Source organism: Pelobates fuscus, chromosome 3, assembly GCF_036172605.1.
Source record: "Pelobates fuscus isolate aPelFus1 chromosome 3, aPelFus1.pri, whole genome shotgun sequence".
NCBI lineage: Eukaryota > Metazoa > Chordata > Amphibia > Anura > Pelobatidae > Pelobates > Pelobates fuscus.
Window position 1 is genome coordinate 231,469,521 of NC_086319.1, and position 27,278 is coordinate 231,496,798.

The window sequence follows — 27,278 nt, forward strand, 5'->3', positions numbered from 1 at the left end:
AAACACCACAGAGTAAATAAGAAATGTCCCAGATACAATACTTTGGTCTAGCAGCAAACGCATTTCAACTCCAGCTGGAGTCTTCTTCAGTGCTCTGAAGAGGAGGGTGCTCTGAAGAATGCTCCATCTTGTCACGTCCTGACCTGTTCTGTGGAGATTCTGGTAATGGCTTCTGGTATCCAGTACTCTTGTTACAATTCTTGTTTAGTTTTTCTTGGTGTTTTGGTTTTCTATTCTATGTCTGGTTTTCTTTATGCTGGGATTTCTGGGTTCATTCCTATAGTCCGTCCCTGGATTGCCCAGTCTCTTGGATTCATTTAAATGTTTGTTTTATGTTGCCACACCCGTTTGTTTTCCATCATTCCTTTTTGTTTCAGTGTCCTGCAGGCAGCTCCTCAAGCCTTTCTTGCAGGTAAGTGCTATATATGTATTCTTTGGATGTTTTAGCATACATTAGGCAGTGTAGGACCTGCCAGATATGGGGTACATTGGCGTTGTTGGCAGGCTTATGCAATGTATGATCATATAGTGTGACTAAATCCCCATGATTTCCATATGTAGTACTTAGTTATTTCTCCTCTTGTTTTGCCTATGTTATCTTGTCTTGTTTTAGTTTGTATACCCAGTCCATGTACAGTCCTGTCCAGTCATGCCCATGTTATGTTCATGTTTTCCTCATGTCTTGTGTATATGTTCTTGGTTTAGCTTACTATCCTTCTCTGGTTCTGGGTTCTATTAGTTCTGTCTTGTTTTCATGTTTGGTGCCTATCTCTAGTCTTACCTTGATTCTGTACTGGATACAATTTTGCTGCAGAGCCTCCCTATTCAGCTCCTGGGAGGTCTGCTTAATTTCCAAGCTCCTAGTTCCTGGTATCCGCTGAAGCTGATTCAGGGTCTTGGTATGTGGCTGCACAAACGCTGGTGCTCAACACCAGGGGGCACGGGACCGCCACCCTGATACAGCTGGAGTTGAAACGCATTTGCTGCTAGACCAAAGTATTGTATCTGGGACTTTTTCTTATTTACTCTGCAGTGTTTTAGTTAGGCTTTGTGTCTATTATATTTTACTATTTATACACTGCTTATTGTCCCTGTTTTAATTGTTTATTTGTTTAATACATTTTGGATTCTGCACTTTGTATCCTGTGCTGCTCTCCTCACGGATATCGTTTTAGCCTTTTTAGGCACCCTCCTGCATATTATAGAGCCTGGGACGGCTCTAAATCCTGTGAGTTTTACTCTACATAAGGGGTCTATCATTAATCTATATAAGGGGTCTATATAAATATATATATATATATATATATATTTATATATATACATTTTGCACTATGTTATGTTTTTTTTTTTTTAGATTGATCCCAAATTTTCGTTGACTGGTGCACTATTTATTCTATTGTTTTATTAAAGATAATGTTAAAAGAGATTAAGATAGAGGGTTTTTAAGGTATGAGCCGGGTTTACATCGAAGTTAATTTACATAAGGTGTTCACTATCAGGAATATTGAAAGTTTGAGAGAGGTCATTGTTGTGGCATAAAAAGTTTTAAGTGTTAAAATGGGGTTACATTTTGTATTTGGGTTCAATGGTTGTTGAGTTTTTAATTTTCGAATTAGAGTTGGATTAAATATAGTATTGGGGTACAAGGGTTGTTGAGTTATTAATTTTCAAGTTAGAGTTGGATTATATATAGTATTGGGGTACTTGGGGTGTTTAATTGTTGAGAGGCGTTAAACCTATGATTAAAGAGACACTATAGCTTGACAAAGACCTTTTGGGGTCGAAACGTTGCTGTTGTGGTTCTCAATAAAGTGCCTGTCTTGAACCAAGGATTGCCTGAACCCCTATTATTTTACTAAAGAGACACTATAGTCATACAATCATGTTTATTAAAATACACTTTACACTAATGTACCACTATTATCACACACACACACTCTGAAACTATGCAGTTACACAATGAACACATCACAAATGCATTCCTGCATTTACATACACAGACAAACCACTACAAACATGACACTACATTCACTAACCTTCATTTAGCTACACATTTTGAAGCTATACACATGCACATATTTACAATCTTGCACTACTCACAAAAACATTCTTGTGTTTGCACAAATGCATTAATACGCTGACAAAGGGATTTCATGTTATGGACCAAAATAGCTGAATTGAAAAAATGTGAGAATTCAGATTAATTTTCAGCTCAGTTATTTTGCTTTTCCAATTCCTTGTCAGTTATCCATTTTTTGTGTTGCTGAAGAGACAGTTATTTTATTGCATTGAATTACAGAATTCAAGTCAACACAGCTCATCTGTGATGATAACAAAATTGGAGAAATTTTCCAGATTGGCTATATTGGTCTACATTTTCTAGTTTATATGTATTTAATGGATGTGAAAGTAGCCCTTGGCACATATTTGCTTATTTGCTGAGTATATACTGCAGTCAGTTCACTCCTGCACAGTGTGTGCCTGACTTTGTGCACCTAGATCTGTGTGTCTGATATTGTGCATCTGTTTGTGTCTGACAGTGTGTAGTTGTGTGTGACTGCTGGACAGTGTACAGCTTTGTGTATGTGTATTTGGGAGTGTTTTTCTAGGGGTAAAGGAAGGCAAACCCATTCCTTATTAGGAATAAACTCTTATCAAATAAACCTCTACGCAACAAATGTTTGTGGAAAAAAGTATGTGATGCTCAGCATTGACAAAACTAAAGGTCTCGTCTTTTAGGATGAATGGAACTCCTTGGTAAACTTGTGATAGCCCCACTATGGCTATTACTGTTTTTTTCAGTGGGGCATGATGAAGTCACTGCAGTGGGACAACTTGCATACAAGCCAGGAGATTTATATGTTGCCTCAAAAACTACACTGAGAACCCTGAATATAATAAAAAAAATAAATCAAATTGTTTATATAATATTTTTTTGTAATATAAAATGATGTTGATGTGATGTGTTAACATTGCATACAATTCTTATGCTCAAACTATTAATGATTCATTTTCAAGTGACAAGTTTACTTTTCAACAACTGTGTACATTGTATAGATATACAACATCTTTTCATGTCACTTTTTTATTTTCCAGGGCAAAGTTGAATTTAGCCAAAAAGGAAGCATAGCATCTTTTTAATAGTTATCCATATTAATCATGCACTAAGTGACTGAATTCTGAAAATATTTATAACATTTCTGCGGACTCCTAAATTCCATGCACATATGAGTTAGATGAAATACATAGCCAGTGATGTCTCCTAAAACTGACATCATTTTAAAAATCATCCACAAAAATGTGACTTCAATGGTAATAGTTTCAAGCCCATATAAACAATGTATAGACAAGATACGAGTTAGAGAGAAGACCTATAATTTGCTACTGTTGAATACCTTTTGAGTTTGTAATCTTTTAAGCTAGTTTGATATGTTTATATAAATAGGCATTTCATGTTATAATATGATGTAACTTGACAAAATAGTCTATGTCTTGAAAAAGTGAAATATTCCAGACTCATAACTAAAGGGCTTTTTTCAGACTGTAAAAGTGGTTATCCTTACATTTTATAAAACGTTTTCAAGAGGCAAAACTAATCCATACTCAAATAATATTATACCACCACGTCGAAATAATAATAACTTTTACAGTTGACAAAATGTGTATATGCCAAGACTGAGGAGCGTAGACACAAATCATCCTTTTACTGTGATATGTGATACACAAAGAAGTTGATTCTGCAACTTTTTTTTTCAAAGAGGTTCTGTTATAAAACTATATAACAATTTAACAGTACACCATATGTGGGTCAAATTTACAGAATATCCATTAACTTCAATTGATCAATATGGAGATTTAAATTTATTTATTTTTTTTACATTTTGGCTTCTATTTCAAAAGAAGGAATTATCTATTGAGCATTTTTTCTTGTGATTCTGGTGCCAACACAATATACAAATTGATCAGCATTGACTAATGCAAATAACAATAATATGTCATATTTGGCATTCGCTTTGTTTATCATGTCCTGCTTACCAATGCTTCTTTATCATGGTCACTGTGTTGGATCTGCAGGGTGGGACCATCTTGATGATGGATTAGAGCTACATTAACACTTAGAGGAATACTATAGTCACCCAGACCACTTCAGCTCAATAAAGTGGTCTGGGTGCCAGGTTCCTCGGATTTTAACCCTTCACATGTAAACATAGCAGTTTCAGAGAAAGTACTAACGCGAGCGAGGCCATTGCACATTAGGTCTCCCCTGCTGACGTCAGAGGAGTGAAGGCACAGCATGAACGAGCACCGAGGGACATCGGTGCTGGACTCAAATAAGTGACAGAAGGGTTTTATAACGCCTTCTGCACCATGGGGGAGGAGGGAGTTTGATGGATTTAGGTACAACAGGAACTATAGAAAACAACTTTATTTTCCTGGCACTTTAGTTTCCCTTTCACTTTATAGGTATTGGAGAGGAGAGGGGGGGAACCCAGGAGAATCACCAACACTTCAACAATATAATAGAGTGGAGTGCTTCTTCAAGAAAAGAAAATCTATTGTTTTAAAAAAGTGTAGCATATAAAGTTTTTTTTAAAGTAAATAGCTATTCTGCATCAAAAGTCAATAAGTATCCTGGTAATTAATATGATTTACCCACTGGAATTTAATTAGCTACATTATGAATAAAAAAAAAAAAAGAAAAAATAATTATGTTTACTTACTATGTAATATAAACACAAAGACTAACAAATACTTTTTTGATATTATAGTTTATAAAATTATACCAAATGACTTATTTGTACTTAAAGTGCAAATGGAAAAAATAACCATTTATTTACCAGAGTTCAAACAGAGTATAGCTGAAGCCAGATGTTTCATCTGATCTGCTATACAGTGTAAACCGGTGACTGCTTCCCTTTGGCAAATGTAGTAAAATAATGTTTGGATTTCGGGACGGAGTTTTAATGCATAGTTTATACAAACTAAAGGAACAATTTCTGACTCAATGACATTTATTAGCTTTAAGACCATGGACAGAATGGGGTTAAGCAACTCTCACTGCGAGGCTGATGTATACACCAATGTAAAACATTATGAGAATGTGCAAGTACTTATGCATTTTTCCTACACATTTCTCCATTTAAAATAGAAAATAAATATTTCTTACTGTCCCTATTCCAGCAGTGACATCTCAATTTGGGAAATATGTCCCACATCTCTAAAAGGAGACCAATTCAATCAGCAACTGTGTGCCTATTTGTGTTTAAGCCCATGTGTACACTCAGCTCAAGTTTAAATTGAGTACATGTGCATTTTTTTTATTATTTTAGAAAGTAATTCTATCTATTTCTGAGACTATGCATTATTATGTTTTATTAATATTATCCCAATAATACTTAATTATGATAATACCTAATCATTATTGTAATATTGATGATATAATGGAGAGAAAGTGAGGGAGGGTGGTTAAGCACATCAATGGCCAAGATTCAGATTGACGTTTGCAGAAGAGTAGCTATTTAAATCTGCATTGTTTTTTTTACAAAAGTGAGTATTGTCATCATTCATATGAAGGTGAATTTAAAATTTAATGTCAAAATAGTCAATGTTTTACATATTTATTTATTTTTTATTTATATATATATATTTTATTTATGCAATATTTTACCAGGAAAGATACATTGAGATTTCTCTCATTTTCAGGTATGTCCTGGGTCCACAAAACATTGCATTGATACATTGGAGTACAATAAAATAAAAAATAAAAAACAATATTAATACACAATTTATACAAAATGTAACATAGAACAGGTAGGAAATATATAATCAACCATAACATGTGCATTCTGTTTTGAGATGTGTAGAGAGGGATCTCTTAGGTACTTTAGGCTTGCGGAAGATTTGAAAGTGTGCGGGAGGTCGTTCCATAATTGCGGTGCTCTGTAGGAGTAAGAGGATCGGGCCACTTTCTTTTTGTATTGAGGTAGACTAAATAAAGTGCTGGTACAGGATCGGAGGTTATAGGACGTGGGAACAGCCGGGAAGAGCATTCTGCTCAGGTAGGGTGGGAGCTTCCCAGAAAAGCTCTTAAACACAAGGCTGGAAAGATGAAGGGTGCGTCTGGATTCCAGCGACAGCCAGTTTAGTTCTTTTAGCATGTCAGAATGGTGGGTCATGTAATTACATTGAAGCGCAAATTGGCAGAACGAGTTATTCAATGTATTGAGTTTATTAATGTGGGATTGTGGTGCAGATGCATATACTATATCCCCATATTCAATGATTGGAATCAGCATTTGCTGTACAGTCTTTTCCTTTACTGTAGGGCTTAGGCAGGATTTGTTTCTGTACAGGGCACCTAGTTTTGGATAAAGTTTAGATGCAAGGTTTTCTATGTGATAAGATAGATTGGGGTCTAACAACATACCCAAGTATTTGAAAGAGTGGACTGCGGTCAGAGTGCTATTTGAATTAGTTTTAATGGATAGGTGGGAATTGTGTAATTTGTGTTATTTAGGTACTGTTCCAAAGATCATTGTGACAGTTTTATCAGTGTTTAGGAAGAGTTTGTTTTTTGCGAGCCACTTTTCTACTTCTGTAAACTGGTCTTGGAGCACAGCCTCAAGCTGTTTTAGTGCATATAACCCCACCTATACATACACCTATAGCTAAGTTTTAACATACACCTATAGCTAACTGAAAGTTAGATATTAGCCATGATATTTTCATGGGATTTACAAATCCATGATTCTTTGAATTTAACCACAGACTGTCGAATTATGCAAATCACTGATATCCCATAGCTACGCATGCGTGCAGGGAACATGCATGCACTCGCATAGCATTGCAAGCTGGTATACAAATACAATTTTGCCTATGAACATTTTTAAACAAGTACAAAATGTGCTTGCATTACAACCAAACTAAAGTCAAAAGGCAATTATGAGTATCTAGGGATATGCAACAATGCACATATACAGATGATTGTAAGTTTTCATTAACTGAGAAATTTAATGATACCTGCTAGTACAAGTGAATTAAGTAATTTGTTTATTACAGGCTTCTGTAATATTCCTGTAATTTTATTTACAGGGCAAGTACAGCTGTCCAACATAAAATTAGGACTTGAACATTTACTGAATAAATAGGAAGGCAATACAACATTAACAGACCCTGGGGATTCTCTAAAGAAAAAGGAACATGCAGAGATGAGAATATTATCTATTGATTTTGTTTAATACATTACCTTAATACGTTACCTCCAGAGCATATATATGAAACTGAGTAAATTCCACCGTAAGTGTCCTTATAACCTTATGGTCCCACAAGAAGTTAAATTATTAATTATGATATCATATGTTCAATACTAATTTTTTTAAAACATACATAAAAATATGAATTACAGTGCATTACAGTGTAGGAGCAGCATATTAAAAACTGACCTTTCTCATATTTTTATTTAAGTCGACCAGGCTAAACAAATAGATGTGATCTTTTGCTCCAAGAAGCAGCTTTCCCCTCTCTTCATCAAGCAGAAGAGTCTGAGATTCCAATCCATCGGTGGTGGAATCCATCAATGGAATACAGCTGTTAGAAAGTAGTAAGTCTGTGGGAAAATTAAAACAGTCTTTAGTATGAAAATATTCAGTTATGAATCCCCTGTTTCTTTTGTAATTATAATAAGCCAGCATAAGGTTATAGTTCGGGTAGCTAAAACTTACAGTACAGCACATCCTTCAGTCATATAGCAGATTACAAAATATAGCAGTACTCATACAGAAGCAGTACACGCTGCATTTATCAGATAGCAATAAACAGATGATGTTAAATCAGAATGTTAACTAGCATATGTGAAATCAGTATAAATATGACACAGGTGTGCTGCACACCAACAGATTTTTATTACAAGAGAAGAATGTTTTGAAGCATAGCATGTGCAAAAAATGCAAATAAACATTTAGCAGAACAAATCACACATACCTACACATTTTTTTTGGATGTTCAGAAACAGTTATCTCTTTAGAGGAATACACCAAGAACCATACACACTATATGTCTGCCATATGCGAATATACACGCAGCATGCAAAAACCTAAACTGAATTTAAAAGTGTAATGTGATAAATAAAACAAATTAAAATACAAATTTGGCAACACTGTTTTGCATTTCCTCTTCCTCTGTCTCTCTCTCTGTTTTCTATCTATCTCTCTTTTCCTTTATCTTTCTTCCATAACCTCCACCATCTTTTATTTTGATCTGGCACCTTTCTCAACATCCCATCAGCCTTCTTTTGTTGTATTTAAGTTGTTTCTCTTAAAAATAATACTATTTTCAGTCATATTCCAGAATTGCTGGAGTCGGAGTCAGACATCCTTGGCATCCAGCTGCTGTGTATTCTTCAGAAGCAGAAATAGGTTTCAGTGCTTCCTTACAGACCCATGCCTGCTGTGGGTCAGCAAAGTCATGATGAAATAGCACACCTTTCTATTGCTCTGACTAAAACCAGCTGTAAAAAACTTCAAGGTAATGCTTAAGGCCAGTTTTTTGTATCTCATTTTTGTATTATAGTGCACCTGTCAGCAGTATTAACAGGAGCAGACAGCGATAACACTGAGAGGGGCAGGTATTGTGCAGGTGAACAAGTCAGAGTTCATATTTATATATGTTCCACCAGCTGCAAAAGGTTTGATCCAAGCAGGTTTGATTGCTGACCATTTACCTGCAGTCAGCTGATCACTTTCAGGTTCTGAGAAGGGGGATAGGAAAGAGGGAACAAAGTTTGAAGCTAGATGAGCAATATAAGTAGAAAGGTAAGAGTTTGATAATTGAAAGAGAGGGTTGGGTTTAACGATCAGAGAGGAGAACTAGCTTTAGACAATAAAAAGTGAAATTAGGGTCCAACAACTGATCATGAATAAAGCAAATGCAGTAAACGTTAACATTAAAAATTGTTTTAATTCAGTGAGTAAATAAAGAATGAGTCATTGCTTTGCGACTAATATGGACCCTTGGCCCTAGTCAGTGGCCTAGACAGTCTTGGCGGTTATCTAGCTTTGATAAATTGTCATTGTCTTTATAAATTAATACTGCTAAATTAAACAGAAACAAATATTAAATCTCAGAATAATTTGTTTCAATAATTAATATTATGAATAATGTTCTCTAAATGTTCTTTTGTGAAACAACATAATTAATCTTGTAGTATTTGAAATGATCATGATTTCTCATAATCTTAGAGAACATACTGCTGCTTGTAAATAATAAACTTCAGAACACTGCATGAATAAGTCATATTTAAAAGAACAAACTCAACTTCACAGGAAAAAAAAAACAGTAATATTGGCAACAGTATAGTTTGACCAATAATAGTGTTACACAATCTCACTTTTACCTAGTACTGATCGCATAAAGGAAAGCAAACTGCTTTAGGTTGGTTATGTCTTAGGTAACATAAACTGGGCAGACATAGTTCACTTTCAATTATGAACTGGTGATTAAAAATGTCCCTAGGAAGTAAAGATTGAAGTGACTTTAAGTCCTGCAGTTGTTTGGGGACCCTTTACAAAGATAATTTGAGTGACAATCATTGATGAAGACAGAGAATTGGGCATGGTATTAGTTTCAGGTACATTAACAAGAGATCCTTGGAACCCTGCACAACACAGACCAAATATTACACCCGAAGCGTAGCTAACTGCATACTTTTTCCATATGGTTTACAATTCACTGCAATTCGATATATACTGAGTAAGCTATACATTTCAAATGTAAACTAAGATTTCTCAGTACAGTACCATAAGTAATGTAAGCGCGTGGTTTTGAACAGGGCACGATATCCCAGGTATTCATCACATGCAGTTATGGGCTCCAGGGGGCAGTCATATTCCAAAGGGTAAGTCTAGTGCAAAGCCATGTTAAAACTTCACCAAATGGGGGGCGGGGCCTGACCTCGAAGCTGAAAGGACACACATCATAACAGCTCCTGCTAAATACAGCAATTATAGCGACGTTTAAGGGCCACAACAGCTACTAAGCGAGACAGAAAGGCTACCCAGATTGTGGGGACATCGGGGTGCACAGGTAGACACCAAACAAACGACGAACAAAACCCCATAGACCCAGCACCATGGTGAGGCCTACAAGCATGGCGGGCGCAGGAGGGACGGCCGCTTTCCTGCAGCCACGACCGGCCAAGAACCAGACCTTGGGCCCTCGTTCCCCCCCCCTCTGGACCGGCGGGGTCATCCCGGTCTACCCCCTCATGATACCCCTACAAAGCGGTGGACAAACGACCACGATACAGAGACCCGCACCTACCATCACAAGGGCCTCCAAAATGACGGATGCCGTCCATACAGCCTATCCACATGATGTGTGGCTGACAACAGAGCTCCGGCTAAACCTTATCTTTTCCTCCTTCTGGAAGCAATTGAAGGCTCGCATGCGGACACCGAAACACAAGCCACTGACGGCATGCACTGCACCACGAGGTACCCGACGGAGTGAATCTCCCCCTAACCCTGTACCCGCAACAGTCCATATCGGGCAAGGGACCACCTCGGGACCACACCTGAGCACCAGGGTGGGCAACAACAAAACGGGGCCTGCAGCCCTGGGGATTCCCAAGAGAGGACCCCCACTGCACCCTCATCGAAGACCTGCACCGAGACTCAAGCCTCAATGGGGCAAGACCGGCCCGACACAGCGTATGAAACGGAGGGGCACAAAACTCAGGGAGGAGAACGTGCTGAGAATGCACACAGGGAGCTGTCACAGCCCAAGACAAGTTAACCCAGCCTGGCACACAGATTGGAAGGCACTATACTCACCAGCCAACACACACCCACATGGCTCAGGGGCTCTAAGCTGCCTCGCACCAGGGGGACTACACAAGCTGCAACTATCAACACTGGGGGCATGCATCCAGCCCCGACTGGGCATCGGCTGACCCCAACGGGACTTGGAATCCAAGTCAGGCAAAATGCCCATCGTCACTCAGTTTCCTATGCCCCAACTGAATTTCCACATATGTCGGCTGGCATCTCTATTTTATGTATGACTTTGTTTTTTGGACTGCTCGCACAGGGGATCACAGGGGGGTATTACCCGTAGTCCATCGATTAAACACTAAGTATACCTATGCTTAGACTAGCCCATGTTCAAGCGAGTATTATACTCTTATGTTATATCATTTTTATTTCACAAGCATGTCAATGCCATGTTTTACTACCTACTGAAATCTATAATCTACTGTAAACCTCGCCTTTGCGTTAACTTTATTGTTATTTCTCCACGGTGCACATCACGCTGATTCACATGTTAGTTACTGTACACCACTGTGTAGAACAACTTAATGGTCCTAGCAAACTCTTTTATACCGTTTATATAAATAGCAGCAGACAGTCAATTATCAGGTTATATACAGGCGGAAACAGATAGACCAGCATTAACTCATTCTTTTCTGTCTTTGCCATTAGCATGTACCGTTTAGTCACGCATACCTTAGCAGATTAACATAATTTAATTTTATTTTATTTTGTTTGCATGTTTACGCTCCAAGCTTTAATGACACCTCACTAAGTCTCCCTATTCTGTAAACTTACTGTTAGTCTCACTAACCAGCATACATAGTGTTTTTTTTTTTGTTGGTTTTTAAGCTACTGCAAACCATACTACTGGATATTGCTATGTCAAAGCTCAACATGTATAACCTCCCTAGCTAGTACCTACTTAACGTAACCCTAGCAACGGTTAACTCTTGTTATATTAACCCCTTAATATTGTACATGTCAGACGGGAAAACTCACATGTAAATTGATATGTAAATCTACTGTCTACGTTTTTTCTCAACAAAACCTAAAAATTGTGCCGTCTATTCATATACCATGTTTTTGATTATTGTCTGTTACCGCTTACGACTGCTATCGTGGCTGAGTAAGCCTATTGTTATATCTTGCACAACAGAAAATAAAGAATTTAAAAAAAAAAAAAAAAAACTTCACCAAATGCCACTTGTTAACATACTTAGGTTAAAGGTTACCATATTTCCCCTGCTTATTGTAGGAGCATTAAGAACAAGTTACAGTTTGTAGAGTCTGAATTAGATGCAGAACTGCAGCTTTGATTAAAAATGTTTTAAAAATATTTTTAAAAATTGTATTCAATAACACATCATGCATCAAAAATATACGGAGTTATTCACTAAGGCAAGAATTGTGAGGAATTCAATGTGAACTTCAAATTCAAGGGCAAAATAGCCAAACTGGAAGCATTGCTAACTTGAAGTTTTGTTTTCAATTTCAGCTACTTTGGCCTTAAACTTAGAATTCACTTTGAATTCACTTTGTATTTCTGACCATTCTCACTTGAGCAAAAAACCTTGCTAGTGTATTTAAACTTGGAGTGCCTCTAAAAGACAAATTCTAGGAACCAGATAGACCCTGATTCTTAACATATGCTGCTTTTGAGAGCATAGAACTCTGTAGCCAGTATTATTCACACTGTTTGTGAGAAATATTTCATTACTTAGTGCAAGCAATCTAATGCATTCATGAATTAATATTTTTGAGTAGGTGTTCCTTATTAGTCTCTACTTTACTAAAGACTGTTGCTGTTCAAACAGTCACATTATTCCAATATTCTCTGGATAATCATTCAATGTCTAATGCTGTTGTAAGTAAAGTGTATATTTTAATAATATATACTTAAAAAAATTCAGTTCATCAGGAATTTGCTAGGTTACAATAAAACATATCTCTTTTGAATTTTCTGTGAGTACTACAAAGTACAAATTAATTTCAAATCAATAAATCACTATAAAAATATAGCAAGGCCCGCAAAAAATAAGGATCCGTTTTTTTTCATAACAAAGTACAGACTAATTTCCAATTAATTCATGACAAAGTAAAATAGCAAAGTCTGCAAAATATGAAGTATGTTCTTTCATCTGTGTTTCATCTGTGGAAATATATCAAATATTAAAAGATGATCAAAGTTGTGGTAGAAACCAGATTTATATCAAACCGAATTTCTTCTCAGAAGCAGATAAGACTCTTGGTGTAATGTAACTTTGATGAGGTCATGTTGATTTGTTGACTAAAAGCTATGCTGATACCTTTTTTTTTTCTAGAGAACACTGTCTAATAAAGTCTGGTAGATAATAAAAAAATATAAAAAGTAAAAATATAACCCATTTTATCTATAGTTGTAAAAAATGTTTCTGCTGCTGAACACGTTTTCCAAAATAACTACAACTATATCTGTTAGATTAGCAAAACTACATACAAATCATTAAACTTGCCATTGCATCAATATAACTTGCTATCAAAGAAATGTGATAATCTGATTAACTAAATATTTTATGGGGAGTTTACATTTTTTTATCTTTTTAGTGGCAGTACAGTTTAATGGAAGATGTTGAACACCAGCACGTTGTAAGTTGTGCTGTTCACAATATCCTGTGCATTTCAATTGGCAATATTTGATCTTCTGGGATGCTTGTGACCCATAACTTGAAAGGCGTGAAGTGCATTTTTTCGCCCTATTCTTTATGCCTTTTTTGTACCCACGGCATGATTAGTTGTCTTTAATATTCTGTATAGAGAGCCACAATCTACTTTACAATTTGTGTGAATTAGATCCCTTTTCTATTATTGTATATAGACTAGTGAATTCTTTGTTTTATATCAATGACTATTTCTTGGATTTTAGGTCATGTGAGCCTTAAATGACTTCTAGCAACGTACATAAAAATTAAAGGAACACTATAGTCACCTAAATTACTTTAGCTAAATACAGCCGTTTTAGTGTATAGATCATTCCCCTGCAATTTCACTGCTCAATTCACTGTCATTTAGAATTTAAATCACTTTGTTTCTGTTTATGCAGCCCTAGCCACACCTCCCCTGGCTATGATTGACAGAGCCTGCATGAAAAAAAAAAAAACTGGTTTCACTTTCAAACAGATGTAATTTACTTAAATAATTGTATTTCAATCTCTAAATTGAACTTTAATCACATACAGGAGGCTCTTGCAGGGTCTAGCAAGCTATTAACATAGCAGGGGATAAGAAAATCTTAATTAAACAGAACTTGCAATAAAGAAAGCCTAAATAGGGCTCTCTATACAGGAAGTGTTTATGGAAGACTGTGCAAGTCACATGCAGGGAGGTGTGACTAGGGTTCATAAACAAAGGGATTTAACTCTTAAATGGCAGAGGATTGAGCAGTGAGGCTGCAGGGACATGTTATATACACCAAAACTACTTCATTAAGCTAAAGTTGTTCAGGTGACTATAGTGTCCCTTTAAGAAAAAAAACAAAGTTAATCTAGCAATAATGAACGCAATTGCTAGCTGTGTATTGTCAGTATTTAAATGAAATATGCTGATCTTTGCCCCAAACAAATTATATATATATATTTATTTATTTATTAGTAATAGTTCATCCTGGTCTTGGATCAGTTGGCCATCAGAAAGATAAAGTTTACTTTGCTGGAAATAGAACTAGCAATTCTGAAATGAATAATGACTAAAGTGCAAATTCTTTAACATTTTTGGCCAAAATAATCAAAATGAATTTATAATTGACTTATAATTGAGTATTTTCCAGTATATTGTTCCTTTCCAGCAAACTAAACTTCACAATTACTAAAGTCCATTAAATGAGTTTCAATAACTCGAGTAATGATAACACCTATTAGTCTATTGCTAATGTATTTAATATATGAGAATATACGGTAAAGCTCATTAGGCCCTCCTTGGCGATAAATATGCTATATAAAAAATGTTTTTTTATTAAATAATGATCAAAGTATATGAATTCCAATGTGGTTAAAGAAAGGAAATAAATAGCAATTACAAACATTTGCAAGTATTTGCCTCCCATAGTACATCTTTATTTTGAAAGTTGTTTGATGTAATTAATATGTTCTATACAAAATTGCCATCCTTTCAACAGTGCAACCAAGTTTGTAATTATCTAGTAAAGCAGACAGAGAACTTTAGCTGGAAAAAAAAAAAAAAAAAAACATAGCTTCCTAAAATTTGGAATGTAAATCATTAAATTACTCTAATTCCTATGTGATCCCTAGACATTTCCTAATGACTTTGCTGGTTATATAAATATGACCTATGCACATACTCTATAATTTTATCTTTCCTGTGCTTCCTACACTCTAATTGTCAGGTGGGTTTAAATAATGAAAACCAGTAGCCTAATGGTTATTCAAAAGTCTGGCATCTCTGCAACATGGCAAACCATTTCTAGTCTCCTCAAATGATTTATTACAAATATTGTCAGTATTTAATTGCGTGGATACCATAACATCATATAAACATTAAATTAAAAACTCAACATGCATGGGAAACATATTGATTGCGTCTTAATGGTTTATGCTAGCCTCCCAGATATTTATCCAAGAGTCACATGTGAATGGCTGGAATAATTTCAAACATGAATCAATTATTTAAACATGGCAAGGCTGCATTAAATCTGAAAGATTTCAATTTTGTGAAAGTCTAAAAAAACATAGTAATTAAGTGCCTATTAGTCTGCAGTGCTCTACCCATCAAGTGACAACACTACCTCATTATTGTCACCCATCATGATTTCCTTCAAAGTTATTTTGGGCTTATGCTCTTCAGTTTGGTTTGTGAGGTGGCTCATCTCATTGATGACTGAGGCAGCTGCCACCACACTAATTAACTATTTCACACGCAACATTATTAGAAAGCGGCAGCAAACAGTAAGACATTGCATCACATGCACTTTTGGACATATCTCGTAAAAGGTGTTACTCATGGGCATGGTGTTTTGGATCTTTGTTTTCTGTTCCTCACCCCACTGCTAGGGTAGATGTGTCTCCATTTGCTGCGAGTCTGCACCAGTTGCTTGCTATGCACGTGTGTCATGTCTAAGCCCTATAACATTCAATTCAGATTGTCTGTGCAGTCTACATCAGTCCTGCTTAGACTCATCTACGGCAGTTCTATTAATATATTGTCTATTTAAATCACGTTCTGTCCCGGTTCTGTAAATGTACAGACCCGTTCTGAACTAGATATAATACAGTCCAACACTAGACTAGTCATGTTAATTCCCAGTCAACTGGTTCTGTATCTGAACTTGTCTTGTCACAACTAACCTGTTAGCAAAGTCTATGGAGAGCATAATATCCACAGTTAGCATTAGTCAAAGATACATATTGGTGGCTGCTAAGGCAAATACATTATCAATAACAGCATAAAGAACTCATCTCACCTCTTTATATGAGTATGTGACCAAAGTCCTTACCCTCTATATACACCCTGTTTATTGAATATTGCAAAGTACTTCCTATAGGAAGCTGTGCTTGCAGTCAGGTTTCCCTCATTGCATTTGAATCTTGCCATCATTACTGGGTAACCAATGTGGTAGTCGTCTATTATCAAGTTGCTGACATTGAGTTTGCTGGTTGTTGGTGCCAAGTTCCACACCAAATCTATCCATGACTACAGATACATTGAAATCCTTTTTAATTTCACATTACTGACCCAGTTAGGAATGCAGTGCATAGCCAGTCTTGGCAGCCTATTACACATTGTGGTAAGAAGCAGTTTCAATCTCCGAGTGTTATCTGTTCCTGAGGTATTTCCCAACTTTCTGCTAACATGACTTACATGATGGGTGTACCAATAATCAGCAAAGTCCCACTATTAGTCCAATGACTCAAACTATGGATGAAGATGACTGTGAGGTTAAAGCCTCCACTCACACACCCTGTCTAAACTCTGTAACATCAGCAGCGATCATGTTTGCCTTAATACTGGCTTAGCAATTGCGATTTACAAAGGGTTATTTAGTTCACAAGGGTAATTTATGTTCTTAGGATTAACAGTGCTGAATATGTTTTAATTAGATGAGTGTTCTTTTTCAATTGAATCTTAATTTTAATATTTTTTAGTCTCTTACTACATTTATCAAACATTAAGCATTCAGAATGTTTACTCTGTGGAAGTAGATAAAAGGTGATCTATCTATTGGATGTGTGTTTTTAAACGGTAAGGCTTATTCGGTTAAAATAGATATCAATGCACATTATATTTATTCACACTCGAAGAAGGAAAAGAATGGTACTGTAAAAGCTGAAATCATGTTAGGTATAGTATGTCAAGGATAACTATATGACTACTGCAGGCATGTTGATAGACTATATCACACTCTAGCATTATTCTGCATTTAAAGGGACACCCCACTGCCCAAATACAAAATAAATAAAAACAAATGTTTAGTAGATATACCCCAAATGAAAACTTGCATGCATTTAATTAGGTATTTTTTCATTGTGGATATATATTTAAAATCAGTTTGCGAAACGTGCAGTTCTCATATCTGCTGCATTTATTTGCAAGCTCTCTTCCTCTAACCCCCACCCATACTTTCTGAGGCTGTCTAATCACAGATTTCCCAATACAGCTCAATGAGAATTCTTTGTAAGTCATGTGCTCTAGGCAATTTCTGCCTCTTGAGTTCAGCTGCATTGAGCTAACGAAACCAGGAAGTAACATTACCTGTTGTCTGCTTGAAAGCCAAGAGGGTGTAACAAGGATAATTTATAAGAGTCAATTTCTATTAAAATCTGCACTTTAAAAAAAAAAAAAAAAAGAGGAAACACTCTTCACACATAAAGCTTTTCAGCAAACTAATGTTGCTTAGGGGTCTGGAGTGGCCCTTTAAATATGTGTTATAATATAATAATGTTAGTACAGAGCTCTGCATCATTTAGTCATTCTTATTTTTGTCAGCCCTACCTTTAAAATATCACATTGGTTATTTGTATTTGCTACTTTGTTTATAGTATCTGTTAAGAACGCTGGTATGTCAGATACCTGTTCGCTTTCTCCCGAACTGCTAAAGGCTGAGTGATTATAGCTCGCAGTTCGGGTGTTGACTCAGACGTTCTCCAGAAGGCAATTCAACATTCAGTAATTTCTCCCAGTAAGCAGACACATACCCAAACATCAGCCTCAACTAGATGAAGGGTACAACAGAAATGATTTTATTCAGGCCAACTGGCCTTATATGCAGGTCCCCATGCAGGGGGCACTCCCTCCTGGACCTGAGAGTAGACTACAGTAAAGACATACACACGATTACATTGGCTCTCAGGTCGAGGACACTCCCATACAAAATAGGTAAATCCCTCAACTGTGTCTAAGAGATAATTGAGTCAGCACTGTAGTAAACTCAATTATCTCCAGGCAGAAAAAGCTTATATTTTTACAAATCCCCAAAAATACATTTAAACACACAAAATGACCACAAAAGTTACATCCCACGATAGCTCCGATCTGGGTGACCAACATATCCAAAAATTACCCAGATCGGTTCAGGAATTTCCTAATTTGACTGACCGCACGCATGCTTGTATGCCCAAAAATAGTTTGACAGTTTCAGAGGTAGTGGTCGGTCTATTTCGGTAAAGTCTAAAAACCGAACATATTCACAAATTGTTCCCCTGGCTCATAGGTAGCGCTTGTTCCTCTAATTCATGGGAACAAAACTACCAAATAGTGCTCTCGTGGCTGGTCGGTGAAAAGAAGCAGGCGTTTGTGAAGTTAACCGGCGTTTTGGAAGTCGAGTGTCCAATTTCAGTTCCAGACACTAGACAACCAAGTCCCGCTGCCTCTTTTCATGCGAACAAGATGACCGCCATTTTCTCCAACACGTGGCGTTCGGCTATACAAACGATGGCCACACATGGAGAGCACTTAATCCTGTGGTTTTCTTTGTAGATAATGAGTCAGAGTGGTGGTCAGTGTTCGGTATTTCTATCTGCCGAATGAGAAAAATACAATTCAATGAACCAAACAGGGTAGTTTCTTCACCGTATCCATTAAGCTTTTATCATTCATGAGGCTTTGGTATTAATGTAAGTCACTTGGTACAAAATACTGCTTCAAGAGCACTAAAGTAAATATTCACTGGATAAACTGATTGAAACTTAATTTGACATGCTGTCATTATGGCTATCTGTGAGGTCCTTCTCCAGTTAGTTTCATATTTTCTCTGTATGTGCTTCTGGTATGTATATATTATGATCAGGAATTCCTTTTACCATTTTCTTTGAATCTGCTCTATAGGTATTTTGCATTAGTGGTTGATCAGTGCCAGGTGTGTTAGTTAACATTCACTGAGACTGACAGAGACCTGATAAAATATTTTCAGATGCTTGTGTGATCTCTATGTTATTGGATTAGATCAATCAAGAGTCTCAAAGCTGCAAGATGCATTCTGATTTACAAACCAATGTAAATAAAATACAATTATAGTAACAGTGAACACATAATCCTAACTTGTATTTATCCTTAGATGTGAGTTTTCCAATGAATACAATTATAGAACAACTCTGAGAAAGAGAACATGATTATGTTAAAGCATGATTATACTGAAGTTCTCATTGCAGCAGAATTCAAAGTTAGAAGGGATGGAAGATGGTAGCTATGGAGAAAGGATAAGAATTTGAATGTGCTTACTTTAAAAAATAACTATCCCAGAATAGATATTACATTATACAAATATATACAGTAGCAATGCAAGCAGTTATCTGATATCCCTTTAATTAACAGAAAAAACAATCATACATTGAGACTTAAAGGGACCATATATGCACCAAAACCACTTCACCTCAATGAAGTGGCCTGGTACCATGTGTGCCTCCCCCTCCCCTCCCCATTTTAACCTGTTACCAAAAACATTTTCGTTGTAGAGCCACTAGTAGAAATAACAGAGTAGAACTCAGAGAGACCATTTGATTGGGACAACACTTTGTGCACTAGCCTCCCAATGCTTTCTTGTGGGAAAGCATTGAATTGGCTGAGATCATAAGTCTCAATGATCTCAGCCAATGAGGTGGGGCCAGCCACAGAGACCAGCGCTGCCAGGTAAAAAAGGTAAGTAACACCTCATTAATGAACCCACTTTCCTAGAAAAGATAAGGAGTGAAATGAACCTATACTTCACATCCAATGCCCCTAACGACCCAACCCCCGCCACTCTGTGGCTAGCACACAAGGCAGTTATCCGGGGAATCCTGATAGGCAGAGCGGCATATCTTAAAAATATTAACCATAACACATTGCTCACACTCCTCAAAAAAGTTCAGGACCTTCACAGATCAAATCAAGCAAATCCCACAAAGGCGCTCCAACAACAAATACAAAGCACACAAAACGAAATCAACGACATCCACCTTCGCAAGGCAAATACAGCGCTAAAGAAACTAAAAGCAACTTCCTACTCGATGGGCAACAAAGCTACGAAACTACTGGCACTGAGACTTAGGGACAAACAGGCACAAACAAGAACACAATTCTTAAATACACAAACCGGGCAAAAAGTAATGCAACACATGCAGATATGTAATGAATTTGCTGGCTACTACGGCACTCTATACAACCTGAAAGACGACCCAAATACGCCCCAACCCACCCCGACATCCATAAGAGCATACTTCAACAAACTCACACTCCCCACTATTGACTCACAACAAACAGCACAACTCATTGCCCCAATCTCCGTAGAGGAGGTGCTTCACCATATAGATGCAATGCCGAGAGGTAAAGCACCAGGCCCCGATGGGTACACCAACACATATTACAAAGCATTCAAGCATGAACTAGCCACTCCTCTTACCCAATTCTATAACGAAGCAACTAAACAGGGCTCTTTCCCCACTTAGTTTCTGTCAGCACACGTAATCACAATACCTAAACCAGGGAAACCACCAACTACATGCCAAAACTTTAGACCAATATCGCTGCTCAACGCAGATGCTAAACTATACGCAAAAATCCATGCTGACCGCCTCAAAACAATACTACCTTCCCTAATACACACAGATAAAGTGGGATTCGTAGCAGGTAGGCAGAGCTCAGAGAACACCAGGAAAGTCCTTAATATATACCAACTCCTGAAAGAGACTAAAATAGAGAGCATTAAGCTCTCGCTAGACGCCAAAAAGGCATTTAAACGCCTAAACTGGCACTTCCTACACGAAGCCGTGACCCTCTACGGCTTTCCAGCACCCTTCCTGTCTGTCATCCGTGCCCTATACAGTAACCCCACAGCAACAGTGCTGACTTCCGGATTCTGCTCTCAACCCTTCCCGATCACCAACGGCACCCACCAAGGATGCCCTCTATCTCCCATCCTGTACATCCTAGCCCTAGAGCCCCTGGCAATAGCCATCCGCAAGAACAATAACATACATGGAGTGACAATTGGCCAAAGGGAGTACAAACTCAAGCTCTTCGTGGACGACATACTACTCACACTCACCCAACCACTCATTTCTCTACCATCACTACACAAAGAATTACACGCACACAGCCAACAATCCTACTACAAACTTAATATCACCAAAACACAAGCGATGTGTCTCAACGTACCTAGAACCACTGAAGGCATCCTAAAAACGGCCCACGAATACGACTGGAGAGTAGACCACCTTACATTCCTAGGCATCAGGATAACCAACGAAATCACTGACCTATTCACAGCAAACTACACAAAACTGTTACAAGAAATTGAAAAACATCTGAAAATCTGGAAAAATCTATTCTTATCATGGGTCAGAAAGATAGCTGCAATCAAAATGACAATACTCCCCAAAATCCTATATCTTTTCCGGTCCCTGCAAATCAAGATCCCACAAAGCTATTTGACGAGCCTGCAAGCAATCCTCCTACATTTCAGCTGGAGTGGAAAACACCCCAGAGTTCCTAAAGCCCTGCTCTTCAGACACATAAAACGAGGAGGTATGGGATCTCCCAACCTAAAATCATACTATTACTCGGCCCTCCTCACGAATGTCATCAGCGCACACTCAACGGAACAACCCCCACAACGGGTAGCACTGGAAAGCCAGTTCTGCGCCAACAATGACCTGTCTTCCACACTGTGGACTCCACAACACACAAGACCAAAAACCATGGACATGTTGCCCACCACCAAACTCTTACTATCAACATGGGACAGCTGCAGAGGGAAACTATGCTCAGCTCACCCTTGGGCACTAGCTGCCCCTATCAAAACCTTACACCACTGTAATGGCACATTCCCGTACCAAAAATGGGAAGAAATAGGCATCACACACATGTATCACCTCTACATGTCTGAAGGCCTGAAACCCTTCCCGGACCTACAAACCGAGTTTACACTCCCTTCAAACTTCACGTTCACTTACCTCCAAATAAAAGCCCTACTGAAAGATAACTCGATCCACACAAAGAGGCAGACATTGCGAACCACAGTGACAAAGTTCAAACTGCAATGCATGTCAGCACTACCCCAGAAAAAAGCGCTCTCCAACTGCTATGACAGCCTCGCAAATCCCAAGACAGGCGAAACCTGGAAATTCACGAGCGACTGGCAGGAAGATCTCCAAGAACTAATTACCCCACAAGAATGGAAGAAAATCTTCACAGTGCATGAAGGTCTGACCACCTGCACAACCCACTTCGAGAGATCATATAAACTACTGTATAGGTGGTACATGGTACCCTCTCGATTACACTCCATGTACCAGGAAACGACAGACATATGCTGGCGTTGCAAATCGCACAGAGGCACAATGTTACATATATGGTGGACTTGCAACACTGTAAACAAACTCTGGAAAACAACGGAACGATTAATTCAAGAAACTACGGAATGTACCCTACCACACGAACCAAAAACGATACTCTTACGGTCGCTGCCAGGCGACATCCCCAAACCAGCAAAAAAAATTATATATCTCATTTTGAGCACAGTGGCCACTTTAATAGCTAGAAACTGGAAAACCCCTACTCTCCCCTCAATCCAAGAAATTACAACCCTGGTGTCGACAACAGTGGACTACGAACTCCACATGTGGAACCAAATGAAGATAGGGAAATCCGTAGACAAGATGTGGCATACCTACCTATTAAAGCAGAAGTTACTTACACAACCTCCATAGCCTAATGCGACGAAAGGCTAATATACGTCAGAATCCACACAATAACTACCACAAAGATCAGAGGATCCCGCTTGCCACTCACACGATACACCAACGCACCACATCACTACACATGACCCTAGACATGATTCTCATCCCTCAGCCGACACCTGTCGGGACAGACTTCACCGGGTACTGCACCCACTATTTTCACCAGTTTTCTTTACCCTACCTTTCCCTTCCCCTCCCCCAACTCCTCCCCCCAATCCTCAAACCTCGGTGACGAGCCATGAAGAGGAACATGACATCATACACCAGACCCCTACATCTTCAACGTAAATGGTACACAAGAATTACCTCATACAGGTATCTCCTAATGCTCAGGTCATATTGACATAGAAACGTCACAAGCCCCATCTGGCTTGAAATGGGAGACAACACCAAGTACTCTGAACTGACAGAACTTTACAAAGAAGACAAAGTCAGAGAACAGACAGTAAACTAACACATAACGGGAGCATTTAGTTAAAAGCTCAGCACCACGATCCCAAGTGTAATTTGCCGTATGCTATATGCTTACTCTGTTGTTCGGACCTACCACGTTCGACCCGAACAGTCAATACGAACACCATATTATGTTGTGTACTTTGACAGAACCCTCGTTGTATGTAAAATGCAATGTAAAAATGCTAACTGTGTCATACTGAACAAAACCTTTTGACCCCCCGCCCCGCTTTCCTTCTGTATCCCCATACTATTTGAAAACAATAAAGAATAAGTTACACACAAAAAAAAAGGTAAGTAAAACTACTTTTTTTCTACCTGCCGGTGGTGCTAGTAACCTAAACGGCAGGGAACTATAGCATTAGGAACACATTTGCATTCCTAGCTCTATAGTGTTCCTTTAAAACGAACAGATTTTCACTTAGAATGACAACAGATGGCATGGTTTTTAAAGTAATTATAGGAGACAGTTTCCTGAACCAGAACACCATGCTGTTGAGTCCACAAAGAACGAAACTGTACAGTTCGTTTCTGTTTTTGTACTAGGTCCTTTTATATTACAACCCACGACTTTGTTTAAAAAGATGCATCTTAAACAGTGTTCTGTTGCTGGCAGTAGAATTGTAGGTTGAAATTTGAACAATGATGCCTGACTGTGCTCATAGGCAAGGCATTCTGGGAGAATTGTTGAATTATTTCTCAAACCTGCTGTGCCCAAGAGGTTACTTGACTGAACTGAGAAAAGGGGCCATTTTTATAAATAGTAAACAAACTGTTGGAACCTGATGCACACATAACAAGTTGAAATACACCACTCAGCTCAGAAAAATATACATTTAACAGAGAGAGAATTGGAGAACCTCTGGGCTGCAGGACAGATGGTATTATGTCTTTAAGAGTACTTGTGTTCACTTAAAGTGCATGACTCCTCATTGGATTTGCATGGGGTCATGGATGAGATGTTATTGTATTATACTGATGTCTCTATAAACAAGGCTGACATGTTTCAACTCTCCGGAGACTCTTCTAAATCAAGAGCAACAAGTTAATGTGCTTAATCATTAGCGTGCATTAACCGCTTGCATTCATATTTATAATAAACCTTCTTCCAAAAATGTCCTCCTATTTTCACTTCAACTACAAAATCATTGCAGTAATGTAGACACTTTCATAATAATCACTTCAAAACTGCGTAAACTGACCTTTGCTTTCAGTATTAAGTGAGGAAATTAATGTATTTCAGAATTTAATAAGATCGTATTACTTAGTATATTTAATAAATAATTAAACCATCCATTATTTTGGTTTTAGATCCAGCCTCTAGTTGAAGTTAATTTCCCTAGTTTCAATTCTGCCTGTAATTAAGTTTTAACATGAGACAACAAATAGTTAACAGCTGCACACACATAACTATATGATATTTATTAAAGGGTAGCCATTGCCACAGAAACAAAACAGTTCATTAACTATAGATTTTTAAAAGCAATAAAATGCTGAAAGTATTTACAAGAACATCATTATAATGTAATTACCCAATGTTTATGTAATGTACTTGTCTGTTATTAGTTATACATGTTTGACATGACACCTGATATTTAATACAGATGAAAAATGAATCTTTATCCAAAATGGAATGCATAATTTAAACCAGAGCTCACCTTTAGGTAAGTAATGTGTTTGATAACATAGGTGGCTGAAACGCTAACATAATACGTTTTCGGAATCTACAGTTAAACACTATTTGGTTCCTGTACATGCATGATCATTTGTGATTTGGCTCTTCTGCGGATGTACATTACATCTGTGATGTACTGTAAACCTCAGTTCAAAAAAGTGTTCATTACCATATACCTTGTGATAACTAAATTTGTTTCAGAATTTCAAATTACATGGATTCTGTTTCCTCAACTACGTGACCTTTTGACATAAATGGCCATGATTCATTGTTGCTTCCTCTGCCTTTGAACCTGTGTTTTAGCAATCAGCACTACATTTGGAAAGCCCCTGTGCATCTCTTCATAGCCTGTGAGCACTGATCTCACTCACACACTCCTAAGGCAGTGAGTACATTCCTACTCCTAGGGTCCCCAGTTAACATCTTCACCTGACATGAAAGCACTGAGACTTAGAGAGACTGAAGCTTCTGCAATAAAGAAGAACATATCTTTATATGTGTTAACGCTTAATGCTAAAGTAACTCTCAGGGGCACTTATTCATTCAAGCCTTGATATCTTGATCTTAACCCCCAAAATGGCCATATACTTAGTAAAAATTGATTTGTGATATATGCCCAGCAGTCTCTGAATTAGTGAGTTGATTAACGTCTATATATTCCACTATCTATACGATGTATAACAAAATCTTCCTGGTATACTTGACCTAACTGGGTTCTCAAGTGTAATTTATACTCTTTTCACCTCGACTTGATTCTCTATTCTTTTGCTCTTTCACCTATCTGTAGACACTGTGTTAAGTGTGGTCCCTATAGGGACCACGTATCCATGTCTTATATTCTGAGGGCATAGTATTTTGATTCAACCTGTGTGTTGAGTTGCTAGGACTCCTTGATAACTATATTCATAAAAAAATACTCAGTTTATATATATGTAATGAGTTGTGTCTATAAAGTTTTGTGAGTACTGCCTGGTGGTGCACATTTTGACTGTTTTAGAACCTTCCCCTATCTGTCCACTACTTCAAAAAATCTTTGAAAACGTACTTCTTTAGGAAAGCATATCAATTAAACGGTGAACAGCTTTCCCTCCGCGCACCCTGATTCCTCTCCTGAAATTGTTATCAATACAAAACACTAAGCCTTCAATGAATATTATCCTAGTAACCTACTTTTCTACTCTACCCTTATGCTTTATGTCACTATACCCCACTCCCTCTAGCATGTAAGCTCATTGAACAGGGCCCTCAATCCCTCTGTTCCTGTGCGTCAATCTTGTCTGGTTACAAACACATGTCTGATAGTCCACCCATTATACATCGCTACTGAATTGGTTGGCCCTTTTTTAAATAATAACAATAATAACTAACCTGCTTCTGAAACTCTAACTGCAAGGTAAATAGACAAAGCTTTCAATGTGATATCAGGGATTTTGTGAAGCTAAGTGTCAATCCAGAGTACATACTTCTTTGTATGTGAGAGGTATGCAGTCTTCATAACAGGAAAACCAAAAGTAAAGGAAGTAATTTTTGCTTCCTGAAGGCCTACAGATACAGGAAAAATGTAGTAAATAAGACAAATTAAGTCAAACCTTTAACCCCTTAAGGACACATGACATGTGTGACATGTCATGATTCCCTTTTATTCCAGAAGTTTGGTCATTAAGGGGTTAAATGGTTATTTCCTTTGCATAGAAATATGTCACTGAGAGAACATTATTCCGGCACAAAGCAACGTTGCTGGATGTATTACATAAGAACTACTTTAATACCGTGTTTCTGTACAATATCACATTTTTTCCAAATAATCTGTTTTGGCAAAACTAGTTGTATTTTCTAATATCTGTTAATGATGCTCTGTTCTCTGTGCATTTTGCATATTTACAGTGTCAATCCCTTACATGTACATATAAATGCACTATTTAGCTTTTTCATCCAGCCTCTAGTTGAATGGAATATCCTTGATTTTACTCCACTCCATGAAAGGCATATTGCGTAACACAAATTCTACTATATAAGAGAAATTAGACAAAGAAAAACACAAAACCAAATAGTTGTAACAATACTGTGCACCTCCAAAATTCTACATGTTAAGCACAAACAGAAGCCAAATGTTGTCATATAAAAGAACCTATATTTTAA

General features: G+C 37.5%; 1 protein-coding gene across 1 annotated transcript in view; it reads right to left on the reverse strand.

The window, feature by feature from the left end:
• The window catches only part of SEMA3D (semaphorin 3D), a 159,050-nt gene that overhangs the window by 81,471 nt on the left and 50,301 nt on the right, over nt 1-27,278 (reverse strand). The window contains exon 3 of the mRNA XM_063448193.1: nt 7,443-7,606. Within this exon, the coding sequence (XP_063304263.1) occupies nt 7,443-7,606 (164 nt within the window). The remainder of the gene's footprint in view (nt 1-7,442; nt 7,607-27,278) is intronic.